This window comes from Carcharhinus amblyrhynchos, chromosome 22 (genome assembly GCF_965287045.1).
Source record: "Carcharhinus amblyrhynchos chromosome 22, sCarAmb.v2.hapA, whole genome shotgun sequence".
Lineage (NCBI taxonomy): Eukaryota > Metazoa > Chordata > Chondrichthyes > Carcharhiniformes > Carcharhinidae > Carcharhinus > Carcharhinus amblyrhynchos.
In genome coordinates this window covers 2,705,464-2,731,592 of record NC_137345.1, presented here as the reverse complement: position 1 = coordinate 2,731,592, position 26,129 = coordinate 2,705,464, and the positions used below count along the sequence as shown (strand labels likewise).

Sequence of the window (26,129 nt, the reverse complement as noted above, 5' to 3'; positions counted from 1 at the left end):
GGACTTTAACCTGGTGTTGTGAGACTTCTTATTGTGTTTACCCCAGTCCAACGCCGGCATCTCCACATCATTCCAAAGGCCACCATAACTGATAGTGGAGCTTGAATTCAATAAACAAAATTCAATAAAAAAATCTGGAATTTTTTTTAATCATTTGTGGGACACGGGCATCGCTAGCTGGGCTGGCATTTATCACCCATCCCTAATTGCCCTTGGAGGGCAACTGAGAGTCAACGGCATTGCTGGGGCTCTGAAGTCACATGTAGGCCAGGCTAGGTAAGGACGGCAGATTTCCTTCCCTAAAGAACATTAGAAAACCAGATGTTATTTTCCGATAATCGACAATGGTTTCATGGTCATCAGTAGATTTTTAATTCCAGGTGTTTTTTATTGAATTCAAATTCCACCATTTGCATTGTGGGACTCGAACTGGGTCCCCAGAACATTAGCCGAGTTTCTGCATTAATAATCTAGCAATAATACCATTAGGCCATCGATGACCATGAAACATTGCCAATTGTCACAAAAGCCCATCTGATTCACTAATGTCCTTTAGGGAAGGAAATCTGCTGCCCTTATCCAGTCTGGCCTACATGTGACTCCAGAGCCACAGCAATGTGGTTGACTCTTAAAATGCCCTCCGAAAAGGGCAATTATGGATGGGCAATAAATGCTGGACTCACCAGCGACACCCAGAGTCCACAAACGAATAAAAAGTCTACCAGCTTTCGTATAACAGCCTGGTACGGCTATCTGAAGGCTAGGTTTACTTGACACATGACTAGTACAGAGAATCCTTGGTCTTAGTTAGACAGTTATATTAGTTATGTTAATGATCTGTGAGATAGCAGGTCCTATGTCCACTTGGGGGGTGGGGGGAGGTTGCAAAGAACTCATAATGTGAGGGATGAAGCAGGATAATAAGGGAGTGGGGGTCACTATGTTAAGGTGTGAAAGCCCCAGGTTAGAGATTTAGGAGATGGTTCATTTCCCGCGGTGAACTGCCCCACTGATGGACACTGAGCCGCTGTAACATATCAAACGAGAGCTGGAGTTGTTTTTGGTGGTGCTAAAATCACCTCGTACACGAGGACATGGGACAAGTGCTGGAAAATGGAATTAGCATGACTTTGGTGGTAGTTATTGCCAGTATAGACTCGATGGGCCAAAGGGGCTTTTCTGTGCTGCATGACCCAATGATGGGCAGGTGGGCAGCACGGTGCCACAATGAGGAACACTGCTGCCTCACAGCGCCAGGAACCCGGGTTCACTGTGTGGACTTTGCACGTTCACCCCGTCTCTGCTTGGGTTTCCTCCGGGACCTCCAGTTTCTTCCTATGCTCCAAAAATGTGCGGGTTAGGTTGATTGGCCATGCTAAACTGCCCCTTACTATCAGGGTGACTAGCAGTTACAGGGAAAGGGTCTGGATGGGATTACTGTCAGCACAGACTTGTTGGGCTGAATGGCCTCCTTATGCACTGTAGGGATTCTATCATTCTATGACTTCACGAGGTAGGCACTGTATGGAATTACCAGATTCCAAAGAATCTTCTGGATTGCTTCGTGATCTGCACAGTGGGATCAGCGTGAAATTTTCCCAGATTTATTTTGCCATGAAATCAGTTGAGGATTTTCTTTTTTCAAATCTGGGTTTTCCACCTCTCTTCCGAAATCAATGGTTTTGAGGTGAGATGGAGACTGAGTAAGAATTTAAGGGGCCGGCGCAGACCAATCGGCCCATGAAACGTGCTCCACCATTCATTATGATAACGGTCGATCTTTTGCCCCACCTCCATTTTGCCACCTGATCCTCAATTCCCTGAGAAATCTGTCTATCCCGGCCTGAAATCTATTCATGGATGGAATATCCACAATCCCCTGCGATACAGAATTCCAGAGATTCACAACACTCTGGGATAGAGAATTCCGGAGATCCACAACCCTCTAGAATAGAGAATTCCAGAGATTCACAACCCTCTGGGATAGAGAATTCCAGAGATTCATAACCCTTTGGGATAGAGAATTCTGGAGATCCACAACTCTTTGGGATAGAGAATTCCAGAGATTCATAACCCTTTGGGAGAGAGGATTCCAGAGATTCACCACTCTCTGGGATAGAAAATTCCAGAGATTCACAATCCTTTGGGATAGCGACTTCCGGAGATCCACAATCCTTTGGGATAGAGAATTCTGGAGATTCACAACCCTTTTAGTGAAAATAATTCCCCTCATTGGGGTACACACCACAGGGTGTGGGGCCTACCTGGGTGGGCCAGAGAGACTAAAGCCCACCCACAGGGCCCACCTGAAATGAGTGTGTCCCCCAATCACATGGGGATTCATTAGTGTTGACAATTCTCATTGGACATACTTCTGGAGGTTTCAATACAATCTCTCGCACCTCCCTTGCTCAGCCATTTATCTCCAATAATGGTAAGCACTAATAAGATAAAAATATACAAAAAGGATAAAAATGTCTCATTTTAATGCCCCTGTGATTTTGTTTTATCTTTGGCTGCTCACGCCAGTGCCCAGTTCCTGAAAACTCCAGGGCAAATCTGAAGCACTGGTAACCCAAGGAGGTAATGGCCAATGAGGAGATTGGGAGGGGGAGGAGGAGCAAGTGGGACTTGGGGGGGGCGGGGGGGGTGGGGTTGTGGGGGAAAATGGACGTTGGTTGGGGGGAGGGAGTGGCACCTACAATGATTATGGCCCCTTGATAAATGTTCCCCAGTACCCAACACTCCGCCAATCGCTCACTGCGCCTCTCCAGAAATGAGAGCCTGGGAGAGACTCCCAGTCAAACCAGATGTACCAAAATAAACCAGAACCCTCCCCATCCTCAAATATCCGTGTCCTGCTCCACTGCTCCATCCTGACATTTCTGCTCTGTGGATGAAATTTCAGGTTTGGTCTCGTTCAAGTCAATTGCCACTTCGTGTTTCGAGTCCTGTTCTTCTGCTCGCCTCTCCTTCTCAAGTAGGTGGTAATTTATCGCATTGCCGATGAACAAGTAGATACTTGCGACAATCAGAACTGCCCCACAAGCGAAGTACACATAGCGGAAATCGTACGCATCCTTCAACATACCTGCAACAAATAAACAGCTCTGCCGTCACTGCACATCATTCCCACAATTCAGCATCAAGTCAACAGGCAAACATCTGTGGGATCCATTCCCCATTCCACCCCCCCCCCCAACCAATCTCTCCCTCTCCCCACTGAAAAATCACTGCCACCTCTCCCAATGCCCCCGCTGTACGGTCACGCACTCTCCCCAACCCAATCCTGGCAACACGGTGGCACAGTGGTTAGCACCGCTGCCTCACAGCTCCAGGGATCTGGGTTTGATTCTCAGCTCAGGTTACTGTCTGTGTGGAGTTTGCACGTTCTCCCTGTGTCTGTGCGAGTTTCCTCCGGTTTGCTCCCACAGTCCGAAAGATGTGTTGATTAGCCGTGCTAAAGTGACCCTAGTTTCCCAGGAGATGTAGGTTAGAAGGATTAGCGGGGTAAATGTATGGGGATAGGGCCTGGGTGGGATTGTTGTCAGTGCAAACTGGATGGCCCCCTTCCGCACTATGGGGTCTTTATGGTTTCCCAGTCTATCCACCCCTGTCCCCTCAGGCTTAAGGCTTGGGGTAAAAGATACAGGGGAATGTGAGGAAGACATCTTACACTCAGCATGAAACACACTGTGTGCTGGGGCGCTGGAAGTGGAGATGAAGGATTTCAAAATGAAATTAGGTCGACACTTGAGGGACTTGCAGGATAGAGCAGGCGAATGGGAATGATCGGAATGTTCTAGAAAGGCGGCACGGACATCACGGGCCAAATGACCTCCTTCTGCCACGATGACTTAATGGCAACAATGACAGTAAATTGAAGGGCCCCCAGCTCTGCCTTAGCTGCTGAGGAATTCTTTCCTTCGGGGATTTTACAGAGAATCTTCAGTCACAGGGAGAGACCGGAGAAGCTGGGCTTGAGGAACGTCACTATGGGAAGATTTCATCGAGGTGTTGAAAATTATGAGGGGATTTGAGAGTAAATGTTGAGGAGAAATTGTTCCAATGGGAGGAGGGTGAGTCACCAGAGGGCAGAGGTTTAAGATGCTGGCAACAAACCTGGGGGTGGGGAAATGTGGAGAGATTTCTTTACAGAGTGTCTAGTTGGACCAATGTGCGGCCCAGGCTTGGAGGGCCGAAGGGCCTGTTTCCTGTGCCATACTGTTCTTTGTTCTTTTTGTTACTGTGATCTCGAATGCGCTTCCCGACAGGGAAACAGCGAAAACAGATTCAATAATAACTTCCGAAAGGGACTGGATCAATAATAGGGAACAGAACATTCACAGAACTATGGAAAAGTACTCAATTTGCCCCACTGTCTGAGCGTGGTCTCCTGTGTTCCATGACACTGCCATGTAATACCTTCCTCACCACTATACCCACTCTCCCCCCAAACCTCGCCACACCTCTCCACCCCTCCCCCAACCCCCAAACCCCACCCTTCCCCATGACATCAGACAAAACCCAGTTTACCTAGGAGTGGGGGACCCAGCAGTACAGGACAACACTCCACTATGGTCACTAATCCCACTGCGCTGGAGAACCTCTGTGCCCCCACCATGTCCATCAAGGTCTCGAACAGTACGGAGCTCAGCATGCCAAAGGCAAACCCGAAGAAGATGGTGTAGATCACCAGGCCGATATAGTTCGTTGCCAAAGGCATCATGATGTGGCAGATCCCATTGTAGAGGATGGAGAAGGAGAAGAAGTATTGGATCTTAGGCCTCACCCACTTGGTGTTGGCCAGGAGTCCCATGGAAGGTCGAGCAAACATGTCCACAAAGGCCAGGATGGAGAGGAGAAAGGCCGCTTTGTACTCATCAATGCCCATATTCTTGGCGTAAGAGGACAAGAAGACCAGGGGTGCAAACAGACCAAAGAACATGATGACATTGCCAGACAGGTAGATCAGGAAGCCCCTGTGTTTGAAGAGCGTCAGGTCCAAATAGTTAGTGATGGTTTGGAGAACGCTGACCTTTGCTTTGGTTTCACTGCTCAGAAGGTCAGAGTTCATGCCAGGCTCTTGTTTGCCATCCACTGGCCGTTTGGATGCAGTGGTCTGCTGAGAACTAATGGGACGCATGAGGGATCCGGCCACACAGCAGTTGAGTAGGATCCCACCCAGGATCAGGAAGCCCCCTCTCCATGAGTAATGGTCAAAGAGGTATTGGTTAAGAGGAGCCAGGGTGCTGAGGATCACTGGGCTTCCAGCCATCGCTAGCCCATTAGCCAAGGGGCGTCTCTTGTAGAAGTATTTGCCGATCATTGTCAGCGCCGGTTGCAAGTTGAAGGCAAGTCCGAACCCTGGAAAGAAATAATTTTTCAAAAAGTCAGTCGGCTGTGGCTAAGTGTTACTCTGCGTAAATTAAAGCTTGGTTTTAAAATGAGGGCTGAATGTTTTAGGGATGTGTGTGTTCACAAAACTGACACTATAACTCCTGACTTCCAGTTTTAACTACAGATCCCTCCGTGTCCTGATCCCTGCACCCAGCCATGGCAATGAAGTAGCCCAGTGGATAGCACTGCTGCCTCTCAGCACCAGGGATCCAGGTTCAATTCTGGCCTTGGGTCACTGTCTGTGTCAGTTTGCACATTCTCCCCGTCTCTGCATGGGTTTCCCCCGGGTGCTCCGGTTTCTTCTCACAGTCCCAAGGTGTGCAGATTAGACAGATTAGCCACAAGAAATGTGTGGGGTTACAGGGGTAGGGCGCAGCAGAGGACCTGGGTATGATGCTCTGTCAGAGTCAGTACGGACTCGATGGACTGAATGGCCTCTTCTGTACTGTAGGGATTCCATGATTCTAATCCCTCTGATTTCTCTAATCTCCTCCCACTGTCGCTCTTCACACACATCCTCAATTTTAATCACTCCACGATTGGAGGAAACTTATTCGATTGCCCATGCCCTAACCTCTCTCTCTTTCTCTCTCTCTTTTAAGATACTCTTATCTCTTTGATCAGGACTGTGGTCACCTTTCCTCCACACATGACTCAAATCATGTTTGGCTTTGCTCCTGCGAATCACTTTTGTCACATTAAAAGGCACTATCAAATGCAAGTTGTTGTAACAAATCTCTTATCCAAGGGAGTGTGTTCACGGAGTTACGAGATCCAGATTTACAGGGGACTTGGCCCTGGCCATCATTTATTTCTCAATCACCATTGCTAAGAAGGAGGTTCTTTGGTCATCATTACCACGCTGTTTGTGTGAGCTTGCTGTGCACAGATTGGTTACCATGGTCCCTACCATAGCAACCACACACCAAACGGTACGTCCTTCGCTGTAAAGCAGTTTTGGACTCCTGTTCATCATAAAAGACATTCTACCATTGAAACATAGACAGTAGAGACAGGAGGAGGCCATTTGGCCCTTCACTCCTGCTCCGCCATTCATTTTGATCATGGTTGATCATCAAGTTCGATATCCTGATTTCCCCTTCCCCCCAAATCCCCTGATCCCTTTAGCCCCAAAAGCAATATCTAAATTCCTTCTTGAAATCAGACAATGTTTTGGCCTCAGCTACACTCTGTGGTTGTGAATTATACACATTCACCACCCTCTGGGTTAAGAAATCTCTCCTCATCTCAATCCTTTCATAGTACAGAGGTGCATCAGGGATTCTTCTCCCTGTACGATCGGGAGTGTGGTCCCGAGGCCAAGTCTAAATCCAGAGCTTGATGAGTTGCAAAGTGCTGTCAGCGCTCTCAGAACATCAACAGCAATTCTGGCCTCCACACAGAAGTCCACTAACGGGCCTGGAATGCGTTGAAAAGAGTCCAGCTCCAAACAGAGTGGCAGGAGTGAGCATGAGGTTCTCAGTGACTTGGGGAAGGTCAGCTATATTGGTTCATATGCTGAAAGGTTCAGCAGGTTGGGTCTACACCTATTGGAGAGAGAGAGAGAGCGACAGAGCAGGTCGGAGCGAGAAAGAGCCAGTGGGAGAGCGGAGGAAGCACAGACGGTGAAACCAAACAGAGGGACAGAGTACTAGGAGTGAGGAGGTGTAAGGATGAAGCTACTGCAGCGTACAGGAGGTACGTGCGTGTTTGACAGAGTACAGGACTGGAAACAATCCTGAATTCACTCACGCCAACAGAGTCAGCTGCTCACAGCCGAGTTTCTAAATCCACGTTACGTCGCTGGGGGCGGTAATATTTTGGTTTGCTGGGGTTTCTGGTGTTACAACAGAGGCAGCAAATGTCACAAAATGGGTAAGTGTCGATCTGCTGGGAACTCTCAGTAACAAACCAGAGTTATGTCACCAGGAGATACAATTAGCGCATCAACACTCACAGATTATTCATTCATTAATAAAACACGAGTGAAATAACACAGAACGATTTGCTGCTTACCCCCGATCACTCCTATACAGAAATAAAGCGCCACAATATCCTTGCAGAATGAAGCCAAAATCATTCCAGAACTGGCCATCAGTCCACCCACGAGTACCACAGGCCGACTCCCATACCTGTTCACCAGGACACTGCTGATGGGACCTGAAAGAGAGTAGATTGATTGGTTAATATGGAGCCTGGGGAGTGAGGGGATTCAGCCTTGTGCATTTGTCAATGTGATGTGAAGTCTCTCTCTCTGAAGTTGTGTGAAGCTGAGATGGTCGCACGAACAGAGCTCTGATTCTCAGTCATAAAAGTCGTAGAGGTTTGCAGCATGGAAACAGGCCCTTCGGCCCAACTTGTCCATGCTGCCCCTTTTATTAACCCCTAAGCTATTCTCAATTGCCCCCACATTTGACCCATGTCCCTCCATACCCATCTTGCCCATGTAACGCTTTTTAAAAGACAAAATTGTACCTGCCTCCGCTACCACCTCTGGCAGCTCGTTCCGGACCGCTCACCACCCTCTGTGTAAAAAATTGCCCCTCTGGATGTTTTTGTATCCCCCCCACCCTCACCTTAAACCTACGGCCTGTAGTTTTAGACTCCCCTATCTTTGTCAGATACTGTTGGAAATGGATAGGCCGAGTATGTATAACAAGAAATGCTCCTCAGAGTTCCTGTTCTTCCACAGTATCTGATCACATGCTAGCTGAGACAAGAGCCCTTCCCCACCCTCACCCGAGTTAGAAACATAGAGGGCCATTCAGTCCTTCTAACTGTTCAATGAGATCATGGCTATTCTCTAACTGAACTCCTTCTACCCACCTGGTCCCATAGTCCTTTAAACACAGAACAGAAACAGCTAACAGTCTCCCTTTTACAGCAGGGATCAAACTGAGCTCATTAATCGAGACCTGTCTTGTCACCACCCAGAGGAATGGGATCAAACGTGTCTGCCCACTCAAGATGTGAAAGGGTCAGCATAATATCCAGCAATTCCGAGGAGATCCCAGGCAAGCAGGATGTAAGCAGTAAATGACATTAATAACATTTCTCAGTATGCTAAAATTTCCTGGGTATCTGGAGAAACACAAGACCCAGCAAGGGGAAGTGAGAGCTGCTCAGAGATCCTTGCTAACACTGGAACATTAACCACTTACTAACTGCTTACCGGCATCATGCTTTGGAGGGGAAAAAGATACATTGAGGTTGCCCCATGGAAAGAGGCCATTCAGCCCATTTGCTCCATTGAAGTGAATAGTCCAAATTTACCCACCCTGTTTCTGCTCCGCCCACCTCTCCCACCCACCCTCTTCCATTCATTCCCACGATGTGGAGATGCCAGCGTCGGACTGGGGTAAACATAGTAAGAAGACTCACAACACCAGGTTTAAGTCTTAACATCTTAAGACTTAAACCTGGTGTCATTCCCACGAACCCAGCCACAGCTCCGCGGTTATCACCCTCTTACCTCTGAGTCACAAGATGTGGGTTTAAGTCTCACTCCAGACACTTGAACAGAGAAACCCAGGTCAACATTTCCAGTGCAGCACTGAAGGAGATCTGCACTGTCATAGGGTGCTGCCTTGCACCCAAAATGTTGAACTGGGACCCCATTTGTTTGACATCAAAAAATCCAGCAACACTATTTCAGAGAATAACTGGCACGTTGTCTCTGGTATCCCATCCAATATCAATCCTACCACCCACACCGCAGAAACAGATGGACTGACCATTAGCTCTGAAGTTGTGTGTGGTGTGTGTAACTTGGCCGTTGCGTTTCCGAAAGATAATAGTGTCCACACTTCAAAAGCACTTTTCAGATACCCCCAGGCTTATAGAAACATAAGTGGTTTTATTCTTGAGATGAACATTATAAACATAAAACCGCCAGTCGAGAGAGTGTTCTAGGATCCCACTGTTCAGATGGATTCATTGCCGCAGACTGTTTAACCCACTGAGACAGTGGAGGCAATGGAATGATATTCCTTGAATTCTATTCCTCTGTACCTTGTGCCAGGTTACGGGAAGTGGAAATTCATGGTTGATGTATTTTGATTGTGTCCTGAGACTAGACTTTGTAATCACTCGAAACGTTGGCTCTGTTTCTCTGGTCTCAGACACTGCCAGAGCTGCTGAACTTTCCAGCATTTATTTCACTTTTCCAACATCTGCAGTATTTTGCTTTTATTAAGAAAAAAAAACTTGTCTTTATGTAGCATATTCTACAATCTCAAGACGTTCAAAAAGACCTTAAGGATGATGAGGAATGTCTGAAGTGTGGTCACTGTTGTAGAAAATGCAGAGGCCAATTTTGACCAAATAACTGTTTTTGGTTGCGATAAGTATTGGACTAAGAACTTGGTAGAATACCTATGCTTTTCTCTTGAGCATAAACACATGTATTAGCAGCAAGAATAGGCCTTTTGGCCCAATGAGCCTGCTCCACCATTCAATAGAACAAGATTGGTCTCCATTTCCCTGTCAACCCACTATATCTTTCGACTCTCTTGTCAATCAAGAATCTAACTCAATCCTGAAGATACTCTGGATCCAGGCTTCACCATTCTCTGGGGAAAAGTTCACCAATGATTCACAACCTTCCAACAGAAAATAATTTCCCCTTATCTCTATCGTACATTACCCTCCCTACACGTCGAGCTCTTATTTTGTGTAGTAACCTTTGATGTGGCACCTTGTCAAATGCATTCTGGAAATTTAAGTACAGTACATCCAATGGTTCCTCTTTATCCAAGTTGTTAGCCACTTTTTGTTAGTCAAACATGATTTTACTTTCACAACACCATGTTGACTCTGTTTAAATGCAGGGATTTTCTCAGTGCCCCACTATGACGTTCTTAATAATAGATTCCCACGTTTTCTCTACGACACATGTCAAGCTCATTGGTCAGTAATTTCCTGCTTTCTGTCTTCCTCCCATTTTGAACAGCAAAGTTACATTCACTATTTTCTAACCTGATGGGACCTTTCCAGAATCTAGAATTTTGCACAATGCCAAATAATTCATACAGTGCAGGAGGCCATTCACTCCATCTAGTCCTCACCAACTCTCCGAAAGAGCATTTTACCTAGGTCCACCTAACATGCACATCTTTGGACTGTGGGAGGTACTGGAGCACCCAGTGGAAACCCACACAGACATGGAGAGAATGTGCAAACTCTGCACAGTTACCCAAGGCCGGAATCAAACCTGGGTCCCTGCCTTGGGAGGCAGCTAACCATTGTGTCATTTGGCTAATGTGATTCAGCCAATCTATATGTAGATTAAAATCATCCATTATTATCACCACACCTTTCACACAAGCCCCGATTATTCCTTCCTGTGTACCCTGTTCCACAATGTGGTTACTGTTAGGGGAACAATAAACCATTCTCACAAGTGACTACCAACAAGCTTTTGAAGCACTGCTCCGAAAGCTCGTGCTACCAAATAAATCTGTTGGACTTTAACCTGGTGTTGTGAGACTGCTTACTGATCCTTAATTAACAAAGCTGCCCCACCAACTTTTCTCAGCTTCCTGTCTTTCTCAAATGTACCCTTGAACATTCAGACCCCATTCTATGTCATGTGTAGCCATGCCTCGGTAATGGCTATCAGATTGTACTTACTTCTTTCTATCTGAGCTGTCAGTTTCTGTGTTTTTATCTGAATGCATACAGCATTCATAACCAGCCTACAAGCATTTTTGCAATCTCTGGCCTTGCCTGCTGATTATTCTTAAGTAGCCATGGGAACTTTTACATTTACCTGAGGGGGCAGACAGGACATCACCTTAACAGCTCAACAAAAGACCGCATCTCCAACAGTGCGGCACCCACCTCAGTACTGCAATGAGCGACAGCCTCAGCTGTGTACTCAACTCTACGGAGTAACTGACCTGATCAGCCCCGTGCATCTGCTGAAGCTCATATTGAGGAGACTGTCATGATGACATGAGACTTTCACGACTGGTGCCAGATCCCTGTGCCAACCCAGCACCATTCTTCACTTCCTGCTACATTTTTCAGCGTCAAAATCCCATCAAGCCCAACCAGAGCTTGGTCAACCATCAGCCAGAGGGAGGTCCGGTCGACGTCAGTGACTCAGCAACAAGGACTAAGAACAAGGAGACTTTCTAGTGAACATTGCCACCACTTGTGTTGCATCTCTGCAGTTAACAGATGCCAGGGACACGGAACCTATACTTGGATATGTGTGCAGGTTCTGCTGAAATCTGCAGTTAATCATCCTCCCCACAAACATGTGATCTGGCAAATAAATTAAGAAACAAAAGGCCCCTCACATTGACTGAGTTACAGTAGCTCTGGTTAACTATCCATAACCTCACACCCTCTTCATTAAAGAATCAGACCTCAGTTTCTTCAGCCTATACAGTTCTGGTCAACCTCTTATAGAAAGGATATTATTAAACTGGAAAGAGCGCAGAAAAGATTTACTAGGATACTACTGGGGTTTGATAGTTTAAGTTACAAGGAGAGACTGGGACTTTTTTCCTCTGGAGCGTAGGAGGCTGAGGGGTGACCTTATAGAGGTCCATAAAATAATGAGGGGCACAGATCAGCTAAATAGTCAACATCTTTTCCCAAAGGTAGGGGAGTCTAAAACTAGAGGGCATAGGTTTAAGGTGAGAGGGGAGAGGTACAAAAGTGTCCAGAGTGGTGATTTTCTCACACAGAGGCTGGTGAGTGTCTGGAATGAGCTGCCAGAGGTAGTAGCAGAGGCAGGTACAATTTTGTCTTTTAAAAAGCATTTAGACAGTTACACGGTCAAGATTGGTATAGAGCGATATGGGTCAAATGTGGGCAATTGGGACTAGCTTACTGGTTTCAAAAAAAAAGGGCAGCTTGGACAAGTCAGGCCAAAGGGCTGGTTTCCATGCTGTAAACTTTTATGACTCTATGCATTAGCCATGGAGCTAAAGGATGAGAGAGAGATGGACAGGGTTAGGGAGGAAGCTTCACTTTATATGAATTTGCCTTGTGTTTCCATGACATGTGACCAGTGCTGCTCACAAGCTGGGCTGAAACTTCATGGGAAACTGGTTTCAGAATTAGCTGGGAGGCCAGGTACCAGCACTCTGCCATCACACCCCTATGATCATACAGCCTGCCCTCCCATCACCAAAACACGGGCCTGCATCTGCCTCACCCAATGCCCTTGGCTGCTCATTTCTTCTACAACTAGTTATCTCCGTGCAGTCACCCAGTGCCATGTGGAAACAGCACCAGGAGAACTGGCTGTGGCTCAGTCGATCATACTCGCCCTCGTTGTGGGTTCAAATCTCATTGAGACTTGAGCACATGGTTTAGGGTGAATTCCCAGTACAGTACCAAGGGGGTGCTGCACCCTCCCCATGCAGGTACAACACAGATTAGATAAAGCTCCCTCCACACCGTCCCCATCAAACACACAATTTGGGGTGGCACAGTGGCACAATGGTTAGCACTGCTGCCTCACAACCAAGTTTGATTCCCGGCTTGGGTCACTGTTGGTGTGGAGTTTGCACATTCTCCTCATGTCTGAGTGGGTTTCCTCCGTGTTTCCTCCCACGGTCCACAGATGTGCAGGTTAGGAGGGTTGGCCATGGTAAATTGCCCCTAAGTGTCAGGGAGACTAGCTAGGGGAAATGCATGGCGTTACGGGGATAGGGCCTGGGTGAGATTGTCGTCAGTGTAGACTCAATGGGTCGAATGGCCCCCTTCTGCACTATAGGAGTATATAATTCTATGAATCCTAGGATAGGAACAGCAAGAGGTTAGATACAGAGTAAAGTTCCCTCTACACTGTCCCCATCAAACACTCCCAGGACAGGTACAGCACGGGGTTAGACACAGAGTAAAGCTCCCTCTACACTGTCCCCATCAAACACTCCCAGGACAGGTACAGCACGGGGTTAGACACAGAGTAAAGTTCCCTCTACACTGTCCCCCCATCAAACACTCCCAGGACAGGTACAGCATGGGGTTAGATACAGAGTAAAGCTCCCTCTACACTGTCCCCATCAAACACTCCCAGGACAGATACAGCATGGGGTTAGGTGCAGAGTAAAGCTCCCTCTACACTGTCCCCCCATCAAACACTCCCAGGACAGGTACAGCACGGGGTTAGATACAGAGTAAAGCTCCCTCTACACTGTCCCCATCAAACACTCCCAGGACAGGTACAGCACGGGGTTAGATACAGAGTAAAGCTCCCTCTACACTGTCCCCATCAAACACTCCCAGGACAGGTACAGCACGGGGTTAGATACAGAGTAAAGCTCCCTCTACACTTTCCCCATCAAACACTCCCAGGACAGGTACAGCACGGGGTTAGATACAGAGTAAAGTTCCCTCTAGATATCATCGGGCATTTATCCAGTGTTAGCGCATTTCCAGGCTTCTGACATCAGGTCTCTGGATCCGATTAAAATGTTGTTGAAGCTTTGAGCAGATTTCCATATGTTTGTAATTTGACGTACTGACTGCACTGACAGGGCATGGAGTCTGTAAACAACAAAGACACACTTCCTCTGGGTCTTAACTCCCACCATATCCTATTGGCAGAAAGCGGAAATATGGCTCGTCTAAAATATTTTAACAATGGCATTTGTCAGCACCAGCCAGCTGATTATGACGGTGTTTGCAGTGAGTCCCTGTCCCAGGACAGCTCAAAGACGGCAAACTTCCCTTCTCTACCTGTACAGAGCTGTCAAGGTGTCAACTGTGACTCAGTAGGTATTGCACATTCACCTCTCAGACAGGAAGTTGTGGGCTCAAGTTCTTGCACCATTAATAGTTCCGTTTGCTGCTAACCCCCTCTTTTCTAAGAAAAACACCTCCAGCTTTTCCACCTGCTGCAACTGAATCATAGAATCCCTACAGTGCAGAAAGAGGCCATTTTGACATCCTAACATGGCCCATCTCCCACCCTATCCCCGTAACACCACATATTTGCCCCGCTAATTCCCCGAACCTTAATATCATGGGACTTCAAGGGGAAATTCAGCATCGACCAATCTGCCTTAACCCACCCATCTTTGGGCTGTGGGAGGAAACTCACGCAGACATGGGGAGAATGCGCAGACTCCGCACAGACAGTCTCCCAAGCCGGGAATCGCACCCAGGTCCCTGGCACAAAGAGGCAGCAGCGCTAGCCACTGTGCCACCTTGTGAAGCTCATCAAACCTTAGCAATGTTCTGGAAAATCTCCTGCTCCGACCTTTCGAAGAACATCTCACCTTTCCCAAAATGTAACGCTCTCTCACAATTACAGTATTTCTCAAGGATTTCATTGGCTGTAAGGCAGTTTGGAATGTCCTGAGGTTAGGAATGGGGCTGTAATTGTTCTGTTTAACCCCCCTGGGAAACGTCAAACAACCAAGCAGAAAGCGATCTCGTGGCCCTGTTTATGAATAGAATGCCGTTTGGGACAGACACCCTCCTCACATCCAGTAAATCCAGCCTTTGTCAGAGTTAGAGGTTCAACCACACGGTGAGGGAGATGCTGCAACCCCACACCCCCCCCACCCCACCCCTTACTGACCCCGGTCACAACCTTCCCTCATCCAACCACCTCTGTTCTTGCAGAAAGAGTTGCTATCTCCGATCCTAACTGGCAATAACCCAATCGTGTTAAATGTCAGCGACCTCCATCGATGCGCTGAGTGCAGTCACACTGGTTTCATGTGATAACATCATGAGGCAATTTAATTATAGGCTTTGACTTTTGTTGTTGAACCACAGGCACACAACGTGTGTGTGTGCGTGTGTGTGTGTGTGTGTGTGTGCCTGTGTGTCGGGGGAGGTGGAGGGTGGTGGAAGTGAAGAGAGAGAGAGAGGAAGAGCACTTGGGTAGAGCACGAACCCAGGCTAAACAAAGTACAGAAAGCAGAACATTTCCTGCCCCAAATTGTGTGCCTGGACACAGCGTACAGGGGCAATGGTATCTTCATATCAGTTTGGGTTACTGTGTGAATGTGTGTCAGGGAGGGATAGGAGTGTGAATGGGCGTGTCAGCCATGGCTCAGCGGGTTGCACTCTCGCCTCAGGTCGAGGAGTTTGTGGGTTCACTTCAGTGCAGCCCTGTCCAGAGTGCTGCACTGTTGCAGGTGCACTCTTTTAGATTGGACACTCAACTGACCTCTTATTTGTGTAAATGAGCTGACGGCACTGTGTCAAAGAATAGGGCAGTTCATCTCAGTGTCCTGACCAATACCTACCCCTCAATCGCCATCACAGATTATCTGGTCATTATCATATTGACCTTTGTGGGAGCTTGCTGTGCACAAATTGGCTGCCAGGTCTCCTATATTACAACAACAGCTGCACTTCAATCATACTCCATTAGCTGTAGTAATCAAGAGAAATGCTTGGCTTTTTGTGTGCGTGAATGTGTGTGCTTACCATATCTGACAGAGGAGACAGGCTGAATGGCCTCCTCGCTGCAACCATTCTAAGTTCATTTGTGTCTACACCAGGTTCATGTGTGTACTGAATGGCCTAACTCTGCTCCTAAATCTTGTGAACTAATTCCTGTACACCCGTGTGTTGTAGCTGATACCCATTCCTCATCAGTGACGATGAGGTGACCACTTTTGGTTCAATGTTATACAAAGAACAACCCAGCACGGGAAACAGGCCCTTCGGCCCAACGAGCCCGCGCCGCCGCATCACCCTACACCTATTCTACCCTGCGTGTCTACGAATGGAACCCCTAACTTAGCCAGATTCAGGGGAGAATAGTGTCAATTTGGTAAAACCAATCAGCCTAAGAGCACATCTTTGGGGTGTGGGAGGAAACCGGAGCGCCCGGAGGAAACCCACGCAACCACAGGGAGAATGCACAAACTCCCACAGACACAGGCCCAAATCCATGTATCTGCACAGCCAGCAGTGATAGTCACCGAGCTGTTGCGGCGCCCGTCTACCGGTCCAGGATCAAGCAGACACACCGACACGAAGTACTAGGCCACTCCCGGAACTTCCAAGAGCAGCCCACGCACGACCCACCGTGTGCATGCCCCTTGTTTGACACGAGGTGGACCTCCACCTGCAGAATAAAAAGACAAAAACCTGAAACTGTCTTTGGAAGAGCGATTGACCCCATTAAAAAGGCACGATTTTAAACACAATCCGGAGATCTGATAAACCCAATCACACAATTTGTCTCCACAAGCAGTTACAGCACAACTATCAAATAATTTAACTTCACCGTGCATCTTATCAATAAATTTATCAGGTTTACTTTATTTATTGTACTTTTATTACTTACTTATGCGCCATCACTCATTTATTATTGGCACTCCCGGGCTATCAGTACTCAGAGAAAAGCTTTCAGAGCAAATTCAGGAAACATTTCTTGACTGGCGGGGTAGTGGAAATCTGGAAAAGTTTCCCTCAAAAAGCTGGAAGGTGTGGATCAATTGAAGCTTCCAGATCGGAGATTCATAGATTTGTTGGGAAAGGATATTAAAGGAAATGGAGTTAAGATATCGATCCAGACATGACAAAATTGAATAGCAAAACATCTATTTGAGGGGCTGAATGGCCTCTGACTTTTCCTGTCTTCTCTTTATCTCCTTGCTGGAAAAATTATCTCACAATCTCTGCCACTCAAAGACACTGGAGGGCTCCCTCCCAAAATTAAAGTTTATTTATTAGTCACAAGTAGGCTTGTATTAACATTGCAATGAAGTTACTGTGAAAATCCCCTAGTCACCACACTCCAGCACCTGTTCAGGTACACTGAGGGAGAATTTAGCATGGCCAATCCACCTAACCAGCACATCTTTGGACAGTGGGAGGGAAACTGGAGCACCTGGAGACACAGGGAGAAGGTGCAAACTCCACACAGACAGTGATCCAAGCCGGGAATCAAACCCGGATCCCTGGCGCTATGAGGCAGCAGTGCTAACCACTGTGTCGCCCCTCCCTCTGTATCACTGCCCTCCCAAGAAAGGTACATGGAACTCCTGGAGTCAGCACCCAGTTTCTGCCATGGGGGATGGTAAGGTCTGTGCCCACAGTGTCACCCTGGCATTCCTCCAAAGCACAAATTCCTTCCATTCCCTCCCCTCTGTCTCTCTCATCCCAAAAGATACACTCACCCCACCCTAGCTCCTGTCCTCCTTTCCTACAGCCTCAGCACAGCAATGGAGGAGAATGATAATGATCCAGAGGATTATGAGAGCCTGGTTATCTATCATGATCACAGCCCATTCAGCCCAACATGCCCGTGCTAGCTCCAATTAATCCCATCTCCTCTCCACCTCTTTTCCCCTCTTAGCTCCATTACCAATTTCCTTCTGAAGATTATGGAAACTGCTCTGTGCGCGCACAGACACATGCAAGTGTGCGCTGGCACACGCACATATATGCACACACACGCAGACACATGCAGGAGTGCACAAACATGCATATACACACGTGCAGACATAGCATGCATGTACAGACACACACACGTGTGCAGGCGCAGACACACAAACGGATGCACACACACACATAGTCATGCAAACACAGACGTGAGTGAGTGCAGACACATGCAGCACAGTGCTCGATGTTAATATGCTAAAACGTGTTTAAGTGTGCATTCCATTGAGGTCACGGAAATACAAATGCTTATATTGGGACTTGGTGTACACAGTCTAACACTGCGACATCATTCACACAGAGAGTCAGCACCGGTTGATGGGCCAAATGGCTTCCTCCTATGACGTAACCATTCTGAAACTTGCACTGTGGCACTTGAACAAACAGGCAAGCTGCCAATCACAGCAAGGACTCGAGTCTTTGCGTCACTGAACAAAAACTTTTCCAGGGCAAAACGGAGCGAGAAACATCGCTAAATAGAATTAAAGTTTAAAAAATCTAAACTGGAAGTGTTTTCAGCCAGAAAGCATGGGTTTCTGAAAACTGTGTAATGTGATGGTGAACCTGCAATAGCAACCCCTCACTCACTATCCTCTCCCCCCGCACCTCCACCTACCACCCCTCCTCCCCCCTGCCCCACCACCCCACCCACCCCACCCCACCACCCACCCTGCCCCACTACACACCCATCCCCCCACCCCACCACCGTTGCCCCACCACCCCACACCCACTGCCCCCACCCACCCTGCCCTACCACTCCCCCACCCCCCACCACCCCCCGTCCCACCAACCCCCGTCCCCCCCACCACCTCCCCCACCCCCATCACCCCCCCCACCACCACCCACCCCCCCCACCCCCCCGCCACCGCCCCCCCCCACCCTTCCCCACCCCACCCCCCACCCCACCCCCGCACCCCCCCACCCCCATCCCCCCCACCCTTCCCCACCCCAACCCCCCCACTCCCTGCCCCCCCCTGCCCCCCCCCCCCCCCGGCCCTGCCCCCACCCTTCCCCACCACCCCCCCAACTTCACCAAGAAACCAGCTGCTGCTGGGATCAGAACTCCTCCTGCAGCTGGCTGGATACAGGATCAGCTTATTTTAATTGTTTTAAGCAGTTCAGTGGTTTTCACCTCTGGCTCTGCGTCAGTGTTGAAGTTTGTTCAGCTGTGCTGCCAGCTCAGACATTCCCTGGCAGGAACCCTTTGGCACAGCAGAGGATCCACACACCCACTCATCCCAGCGACAGAATCCGATCACTGCCCTCACAGTTTCCTGCCAGAACTCTCGTGACATCAAACCAAGCTCTCCAACACCGCGAGCTCTCCTGTTTCATTCTAAGAGAATGCTGGCATTCCTTTTAAGAGTGGTACAGTGGCACGGTGGTACAGTGGTTAGCACTGCTGCTTCACCACTCCAAAGCCCTGGGTTCAATTCCAGCCTTGGGTGACAGTCTGTGTGGAGTTGCACATTCTCCCGTGTGGAGATGCCAGCGTTTGGCTGGGGTGGGGACAGTAAGAAGTCTCACAACACCAGGTTAAAATCCAATAGGTTTATTTGGAATCACGAGCTTTTGGAGCACTGTCCCTTCATCAGGTGAAGGGAAGGCGTGGAGAAGGTTCTTTAGGTGACAAAGCAGCAGAGTTTTGAAAGCTTGGTGATTCCAAATAAACCTGTTGGACTTTAACCTGGTGTTGTTAAACTTTTTAATCTCCCCGTGTCTGCATGGCTTTTCCTCCGGGTGCTCCGGTTTCCTCCCACGCTCCAAAGATATACTGGGAGGGTGGATTGGCCATGCTAAATTGCTCTAGTGTCCAAACGTTAGGGGATGAGTGGGGTAAATGAACGGGGTGATGGAGATAGGGTCTGGGCAAGATCCTCAGTTGGAGAATTGGTGGAGACCCAATCGAACGGAATGGCCTCCTTCTACACGGTAGGGATTCTATGCAAAGAGAACAAAAGCAGGGAAATTAAACTGACATTTAGAAGTCAGTGCTCAGGTCTCACCTCTGTCTGAAGCTAGGCAGGATGTCAGGACTCTGAAGTGTCTGTAGAGAAGATTTACCGTTCATCAATGGTTTAGGATTGGCGAACTCAGTGGCTGGACAGCTGGTTTGTGGTGCAGACCGACAGCAGGGGTTCAATTCACGTAGCAGCTGACACTATCCAACTGTGCCCCTTGTCTGAGGTGTGGACATCCTCAGGTGATATCACCACCAGTCAGCTCCCCCTCGTCAAAGGGCAGGGGAGCTCATGGTCCTTTGGGTCTGCAACGAGGGGGGAGGATGGAGTGGGAGCAAAACCATTGACATAAACCCAAAAAACTTATCGTAGCTTCAGAATTATATCAAGGACATGGGTTCCAGTTAATGTGGGGAGACGGGAGAAGCTGGAATTTTTCTCCTTAGAGCAGCAAATCTTAAAGGAAAATTTTATAAGGGTGTTTGGAATCATTTTAGTATTGCTAGAGTAAATAACGAACTGTTCCCATTGGCTAGAGGGTCAGTAACCAGAGAGACACAGACTGAAGATAATTGGCTAAAAATCCAGGGAAAAGATGAGGAATTATTTCATTTCCAGCAAGTTGTTGTGCTCTGGAATGTGCTGCCTGCGGGGCCCTGGAAACAGATACAATAATAACTCTTAAATTGGAAATGGGCTAACACAAGGAAATGAGATGTTTTCAGGGTAACAGGAATAGAGAGAAGGTATAACTAACAGAAAAGCTCCTTCAAAGAGCTAGCAGATGTTCAAGGGGCTGAGCGTCCTCTTTTGAAGCTTCAGATTTAATCTTGTGTTTCCAACGATTACAAAAAACTGTTAGATTTAGCTTCCAAAAACAGAAGTCAGAATCTCTATGTAAATAATCTGTACCACACTGATAAAATCCCCAGTCTTCTGTTAACAAACAACAGCTGGCAGCGATGCTTTGGTTAGTGGCGCTGTCCCATTGTGGGAACTGGGCACAGAAACAGAGGCCATTGCGTGCATTGCATTACCGAGGGAGTGCTGTACCGTCAGAGGGTCAGTGCTGAGGGAGTGCTGTACCGTCAGAGGGTCAGTGCTGAGGGAGTGCCGTGCCGTCAGAGGGTCAGTACTGAGGGAGTGCCGCACTGTCAGAGGGTCAGTACTGAGGGAGTGCCGCACTGTCAGAGGGTCACTGCTGAGGGAGTGCCGTGCCGTCAGAGGGTCAGTGCTGAGGGAGTGCCGCACTGTCAGAGGGTCAGTGCTGAGGGAGTGCCGTGCCGTCAGAGGGTCAGTGCTGAGGGAGTGCTGTACTGTCAGAGGGTCGGTGCTGAGGGAGTGCCGCACTGTCAGAGGGTCGGTGCTGAGGGAGTGCCGCACTGTCAGAATTGCAGCCTTTTGGGATGAGTTGTGAAACTGAGTGTTCTTTCATGTGGATGTGAATGATTCCATGGCAGCTCTTCAAAGAGGAGCAAGTTGGAGCCTTGCGCAGTGTCTGGAGCCAGTGTGCATCTCTGACATGACAACACTTAAAGAAACAGACCATCTGATCATTTATCTAATTGCTGCTTGTGGGAGCTTGCTGTGCACAAACAGGCTGTCATTTCCTACATTCTAATAGTGACTCCAGCTCAAGAGAGTCAGTACTTGGCTGGCTGGACGGAGCACTGGGACATCTGGGGTAATGAAAAGTTCCACATTGACAAACGTTCTTCAGCTCTGGCCACCCTCAGTCCCACTCACCTCCAGCATACATCACGGCCAGCATTATGGAGGAAATCCAAGACACCTGGCTGTCGGTGGAATTAAAGATCTCTTTGATTTCCTTGAAGAAGACGGTGATGGCTTTGGGGAAAGCATAAGAGAATCCGATGGAGATGAAGGCTGCCAGCACCACGGCCCAGCCCCACCCGCCATCTGGGGGGACGTATTCATTCAGCCCTCCCGCTGGTGAAGGCATCCTGGAACCGAGGGTTACTGGAAGAAAGGAAAGGAGGTGTTAATAAGAGCAAAAACAACACGGAAAGCAGACTCCAGCCAAGGGAGAGGATCTTACTTACTAAAGTAGGGAAGATAGATGTGAGAAATGGAATGAAAGCTCCAGGCTGTACACCATGGGTGCAGTAGGAGCTGGTTTGGCATCGTTTGTTGGAATAGTGTTTCTTTTAGTCAATTCATGTGATGTGAGCATTGCAGACTAGGCCAGAATTTATCACCTATTTCTAATTGCCCTTAAGAAGGTGACCAAAGTGCACCACCATCTGGAATAGAATTGTGCACTCACTCAGAGTCAAACACATTGCTGTGGCTCTGGAGTCCTAGGTAAGGACGGCAAATTTCCTTCCCTAAAGGACACTGTGATCCAGATGGGTTTTTAACAACAATCACTAGTAGTTTCATGCTCACCATCATTGAAGCTAGCTTTTTTATTCCAGATTGATTTAATTAATTGAATTTAAATACCTCAATCATTCTGTTGGGATTTGAGCTGATGTCTCCAGATTATTATTCCCGGTCTACTGGTCACACCAACATAAATGTTATATTACCATTTGCACTTGTAGAGGGAGCTTTACTCTGTATCTAACCCCGTGCTGTACCTGTCCTGGGAGTGTTTGATGGGGACAGTGTAGAGGGAGCTATACTCTGTATCTAACCCCGTGCTGTACCTGTCCTGGGAGTGTTTGATGGGGACAGTGCAGAGGGAATTTTACTCTGTATCTAACCCCGTGCTGTACCTGTCCTGGGAGTGTTTGATGGGGGACAGTGTAGAGGGAGCTTTACTCTGTATCTAACCCCGTGCTGTACCTGTCCTGGGAGTGTTTGATGGGGACAGTGTAGAGGGAGCTTTACTCTGTATCTAACCCCGTGCTGTACCTGTCCTGGGAGTGTTTGATGGAGACAGTGTAGAGGGAGCTTTACTCTGTATCTAACCCCGTGCTGTACCTGTCCTGGGAGTGTTTGATGGGGGGACAGTGTAGAGGGAGCTTTACTCTGTATCTAACCCCGTGCTGTACCTGTCCTGGGAGTGTTTGATGGAGACAGTGTAGAGGGGTTTTATCCTCCAAAGAATCTGTGATGTTTTATTGACATGACAGTTCCTTGATGGTCAGTAAAAATTCATTCCACCCAAAAAGCCTGCCTGATTCTGAAGGAAGTCACTATCTGAGGCCTGGTTGTGTTCTCAGGCTCCTTTCTACCTGATACCCAGAATCAACATTCCATTGCACTCTGGAGCTCTTACAAAACTCAAATATTGACTCCTCTCCCAGGAGGCGAAGTAAACATTCCACAAATATTTATCCCACTTTTCCAACCTGATGAAAGCTGAACTCAAAAACACCGGTTGCTGTTCCTCACTCTGAGCACTGGGTTATATAAATACTGGTCAACATGACAGAGAGACTGGGAACAGAAGGCCAGACGCTGACAACAAACCCCTTCACCCCTACATGTCACGTAGACAGCTCAGCATCTCCCTGGCCCCGGAGGGTGGGGGTGGAAACTTCACAGCGGGACCAGGTGGAATTTCAGAGAATTGCTCGTTGGATCAGGTTAAGTGCCCTTACCCGAGACCCTGAACCCACAGCAACGCCGTACACTCTTATTGGCTGCACAATTCTATTCAAAATGGTGGCTCACCGTCACCTTTTCGAGGGCAATTAGGGTTGGCCATTCCTGGTTCAGCATTAGCAAAGATGAGTAGACAACCTGCAAAATTATCTGTCCATATCTGGGCTGATTGGGAATGCCACCTGGAAAAATGCCAACTTAGCCAAACCCACTTGGTGCCAGCTTGCCAGCAGCTGGATTGGGTGCACCCACAAGGCCTCCTGTTCTAACCCCCACCAGAGCTACTGGGCCACATGGGTGAACTCATCAAACATTTTTAGAAGGTTCCTTCCTTCTCCATTGGTGGCAGTGCCTATTCCACTCGCTGGCCCTCTGATTGGATCTATACCATCAAGAGTCTGCCCGTCATCGCTAATTGATTGGCGGATACAGAGACAGCCTCCTAATTGGCTGCCTCCAGGAGGATTTCCGAGACAAGCATCCTAACAGCCAAAGTGAGGTCAAAGCCAGGAAATGGTCCCAATTCACGGACCGGACCCAAGACTGGAAGTCCCTGCCCAGTGTCTTATCAAGGGAAACAAGCAGCCTGATCTGTGACCCTGCAGGTCCCAAGAGGTCTTGGAGCTGCTGTGACTAACAGGTAAGGACAGTCAGCATTGGCAGTGACAACAACGCAAATTTATATAGCAACTTTAACATCATAAAACATCCCAAAGTCCTTCACAGGAACTCAATCAAACTAAATTTGATAGTGGATCACACAAGGTGACCATTAGGACAGTTGATCAAAAGTTTGGGATTTTAAAAAGAGTTTCATAAAGGAGAAATGCGAGGTAGAGAAGCGGCCCAGTGGCACACTGCTGCCTCACAGCGCCAGGGACCCGGGTTCAATTCCCAGCCTCGGGTCACTGTCTGTGTGGAGTTTGTACATTCTTCCAGTGTCTACATGGGTTTTCTCCATCGGCTCCACAGTTCAAAGATGTGTAGGTTAGGTAGATTGGCCATGATAAATTGCCGCTTAGTGTGAGTGGGGTTAGCACACAGGCATGTGGGGTTACGGTGATAGGGCCTGGGTGTCAGTGCAGGCTCAATGGGCTGAATGGCCTCCTTCTGCACTGTAGAGATTCTATATATTTAGGAGGGAATTGCAAAGTGTGGGGTCCAGGCTGCCAATGGTGGAGTGATTAAAATCGGGAGGTGCACGAGGCCAGAATCTGAAGGGTGCAGTGATCTCGGAGGGTTGAGAGGCTGGAGATCAGAGATAGGGAAAGATAAGGCCATGGAGGGATCTGAAAACAAGGATAGGAATTTTTGAATTGAGGCACAGCTGGACTAAGAGCTATTGTAGGTCAATGAGCACACGATAGGACCCAGAAAACTGCATTCTGCACATGCTCACATTCACACAAACCCTCCAATGAGGTTTGCTGGGACCGAGGGTAGGATTTTCCTGTCCTGTCAGTGGCTGGCATCATTGCAGGCGGGACAGGAAAATCTGGAGAGCAATCAAGTGGAAAACCCCAACCTCCCCCCCACCACTTTTCAGGAGGGAGGCAATTGGTTGACAATCGTCTCCTGCGCAGAAACTATGTCAGGATTCCAAGCTACCCAGATCCACGATCGCACAACCAGAGGAAGCGATGGAGACACATGCACCAGAGAAAGCATTCTTTCTGGTTGTATCACAGATTGGTATGGGTTCCTGCTCTGCCCAAGACCCCAAGAAGCTACTAAATTTAGGTCATGAATGTAGCCCAATCCATCACGCAAACCAGCCTCCCATCCATTGACTCTGTCTACACTTCCTCTGCAAAGAAGCCACCATAATTAAGGACCCCACGCACCCCGGACATTCTCTCTTCCACCTTCTTCCATGGGGAAAAAGATACAAAAGTCACGTATCAACCGACTCAAGAACAGCTTCTTCCCTGCTGCCATTAGACTTTTGAAGGGCCTACCTCGCATTAAGTTGATCTTTCTCTACACCCTAGCTATGATGGTAACACTACATTCTGCACTCTCTCCTTTCCTTCTCTATGAATGATACGTTTCGCCTGTATAGTGCGCAAGAAACAATACTTTTCACTGTATGTTAATTCATGTGATAATAATGAATCAAATCAAATCAAATCAGTTTGGACCTATACCCATTGGATTGAAAAGGAGGAGGGGGGATCTTTTTGATTTTACAACACTCTCCCCTGCAGGGTGTCTCTTTTTAAGATAACATTTCATAATTGGCTAGCCTACCAGATTCCCCACACCACCGCACTGCCCCCCACCCCCACCCCCTCAACCCTGTGAGCTCTCCCCCATGTCATGGGTCAATGGGTAAGCACTGAAATTGGCAGCTCTTCACCAGCTTTGAATAATTAACAGGCAACGAGAGTGTTAACAAGTTGGCAAGGGCAGGCGGGCAGGATTGGACAAGTCAAGTCTTTACAAGTCTGGAAGAAAGGTGAGACACACAACGACTGACAGACAGAGCCAATATGAGTTGTAAAGACAGATGAGGTCAGTAGAAATAAAGGGAAGAGAGAGGCAGCTAGTGATAGCAACGAAAGGGTTAAGGGTGTAAGGGATAGAGGCAAGGGTCATTCTGACAGGAACATGTAGTCAGCAGTAGTTTTGTGTGCATATTTGCTGTGGTATTTCTAAACACACATCACGCTGACCAGCAGTGAAAGAGTTCAGAGCTCGGTTAAAGCACTGGAGTTATAGAATCATTCCTTAGGCAAACTAAACACTAATTACAGTTGCAGGAGAGCTGTGCCAATCACCAAGTAGTTAAGAGAATGTAATTCCAATATTCTGTAAAGT

The 26,129-nt window shown here is 48.1% G+C and overlaps 1 protein-coding gene across 3 annotated transcripts in view; it reads right to left on the bottom strand.

Moving 5' to 3' along the window:
• Positions 1-2,649: 2,649 nt before the first annotated feature.
• The window catches only part of LOC145356806 (monocarboxylate transporter 1-like), a 48,310-nt gene continuing 24,830 nt past the window's right edge, over positions 2,650-26,129 (bottom strand). For 2 of the 3 annotated variants that reach the window (XM_080209696.1, XM_080209695.1), the window contains exons 2-5: positions 21,480-21,713; positions 7,417-7,560; positions 4,537-5,367; positions 2,650-3,091 (exon numbers count right to left, since the gene is read on the bottom strand). In XM_080209696.1, the coding sequence (XP_080065822.1) occupies positions 2,844-3,091; positions 4,537-5,367; positions 7,417-7,560; positions 21,480-21,696 (1,440 nt within the window). In that variant the 5' untranslated portion in view covers positions 21,697-21,713 and the 3' untranslated portion in view covers positions 2,650-2,843. Of the gene's footprint in view, positions 3,092-4,536; positions 5,368-7,416; positions 7,561-16,675; positions 18,046-21,479; positions 21,714-26,129 lie in introns of those variants that run through there. The other variant, XM_080209697.1, reaches the window with a different exon arrangement.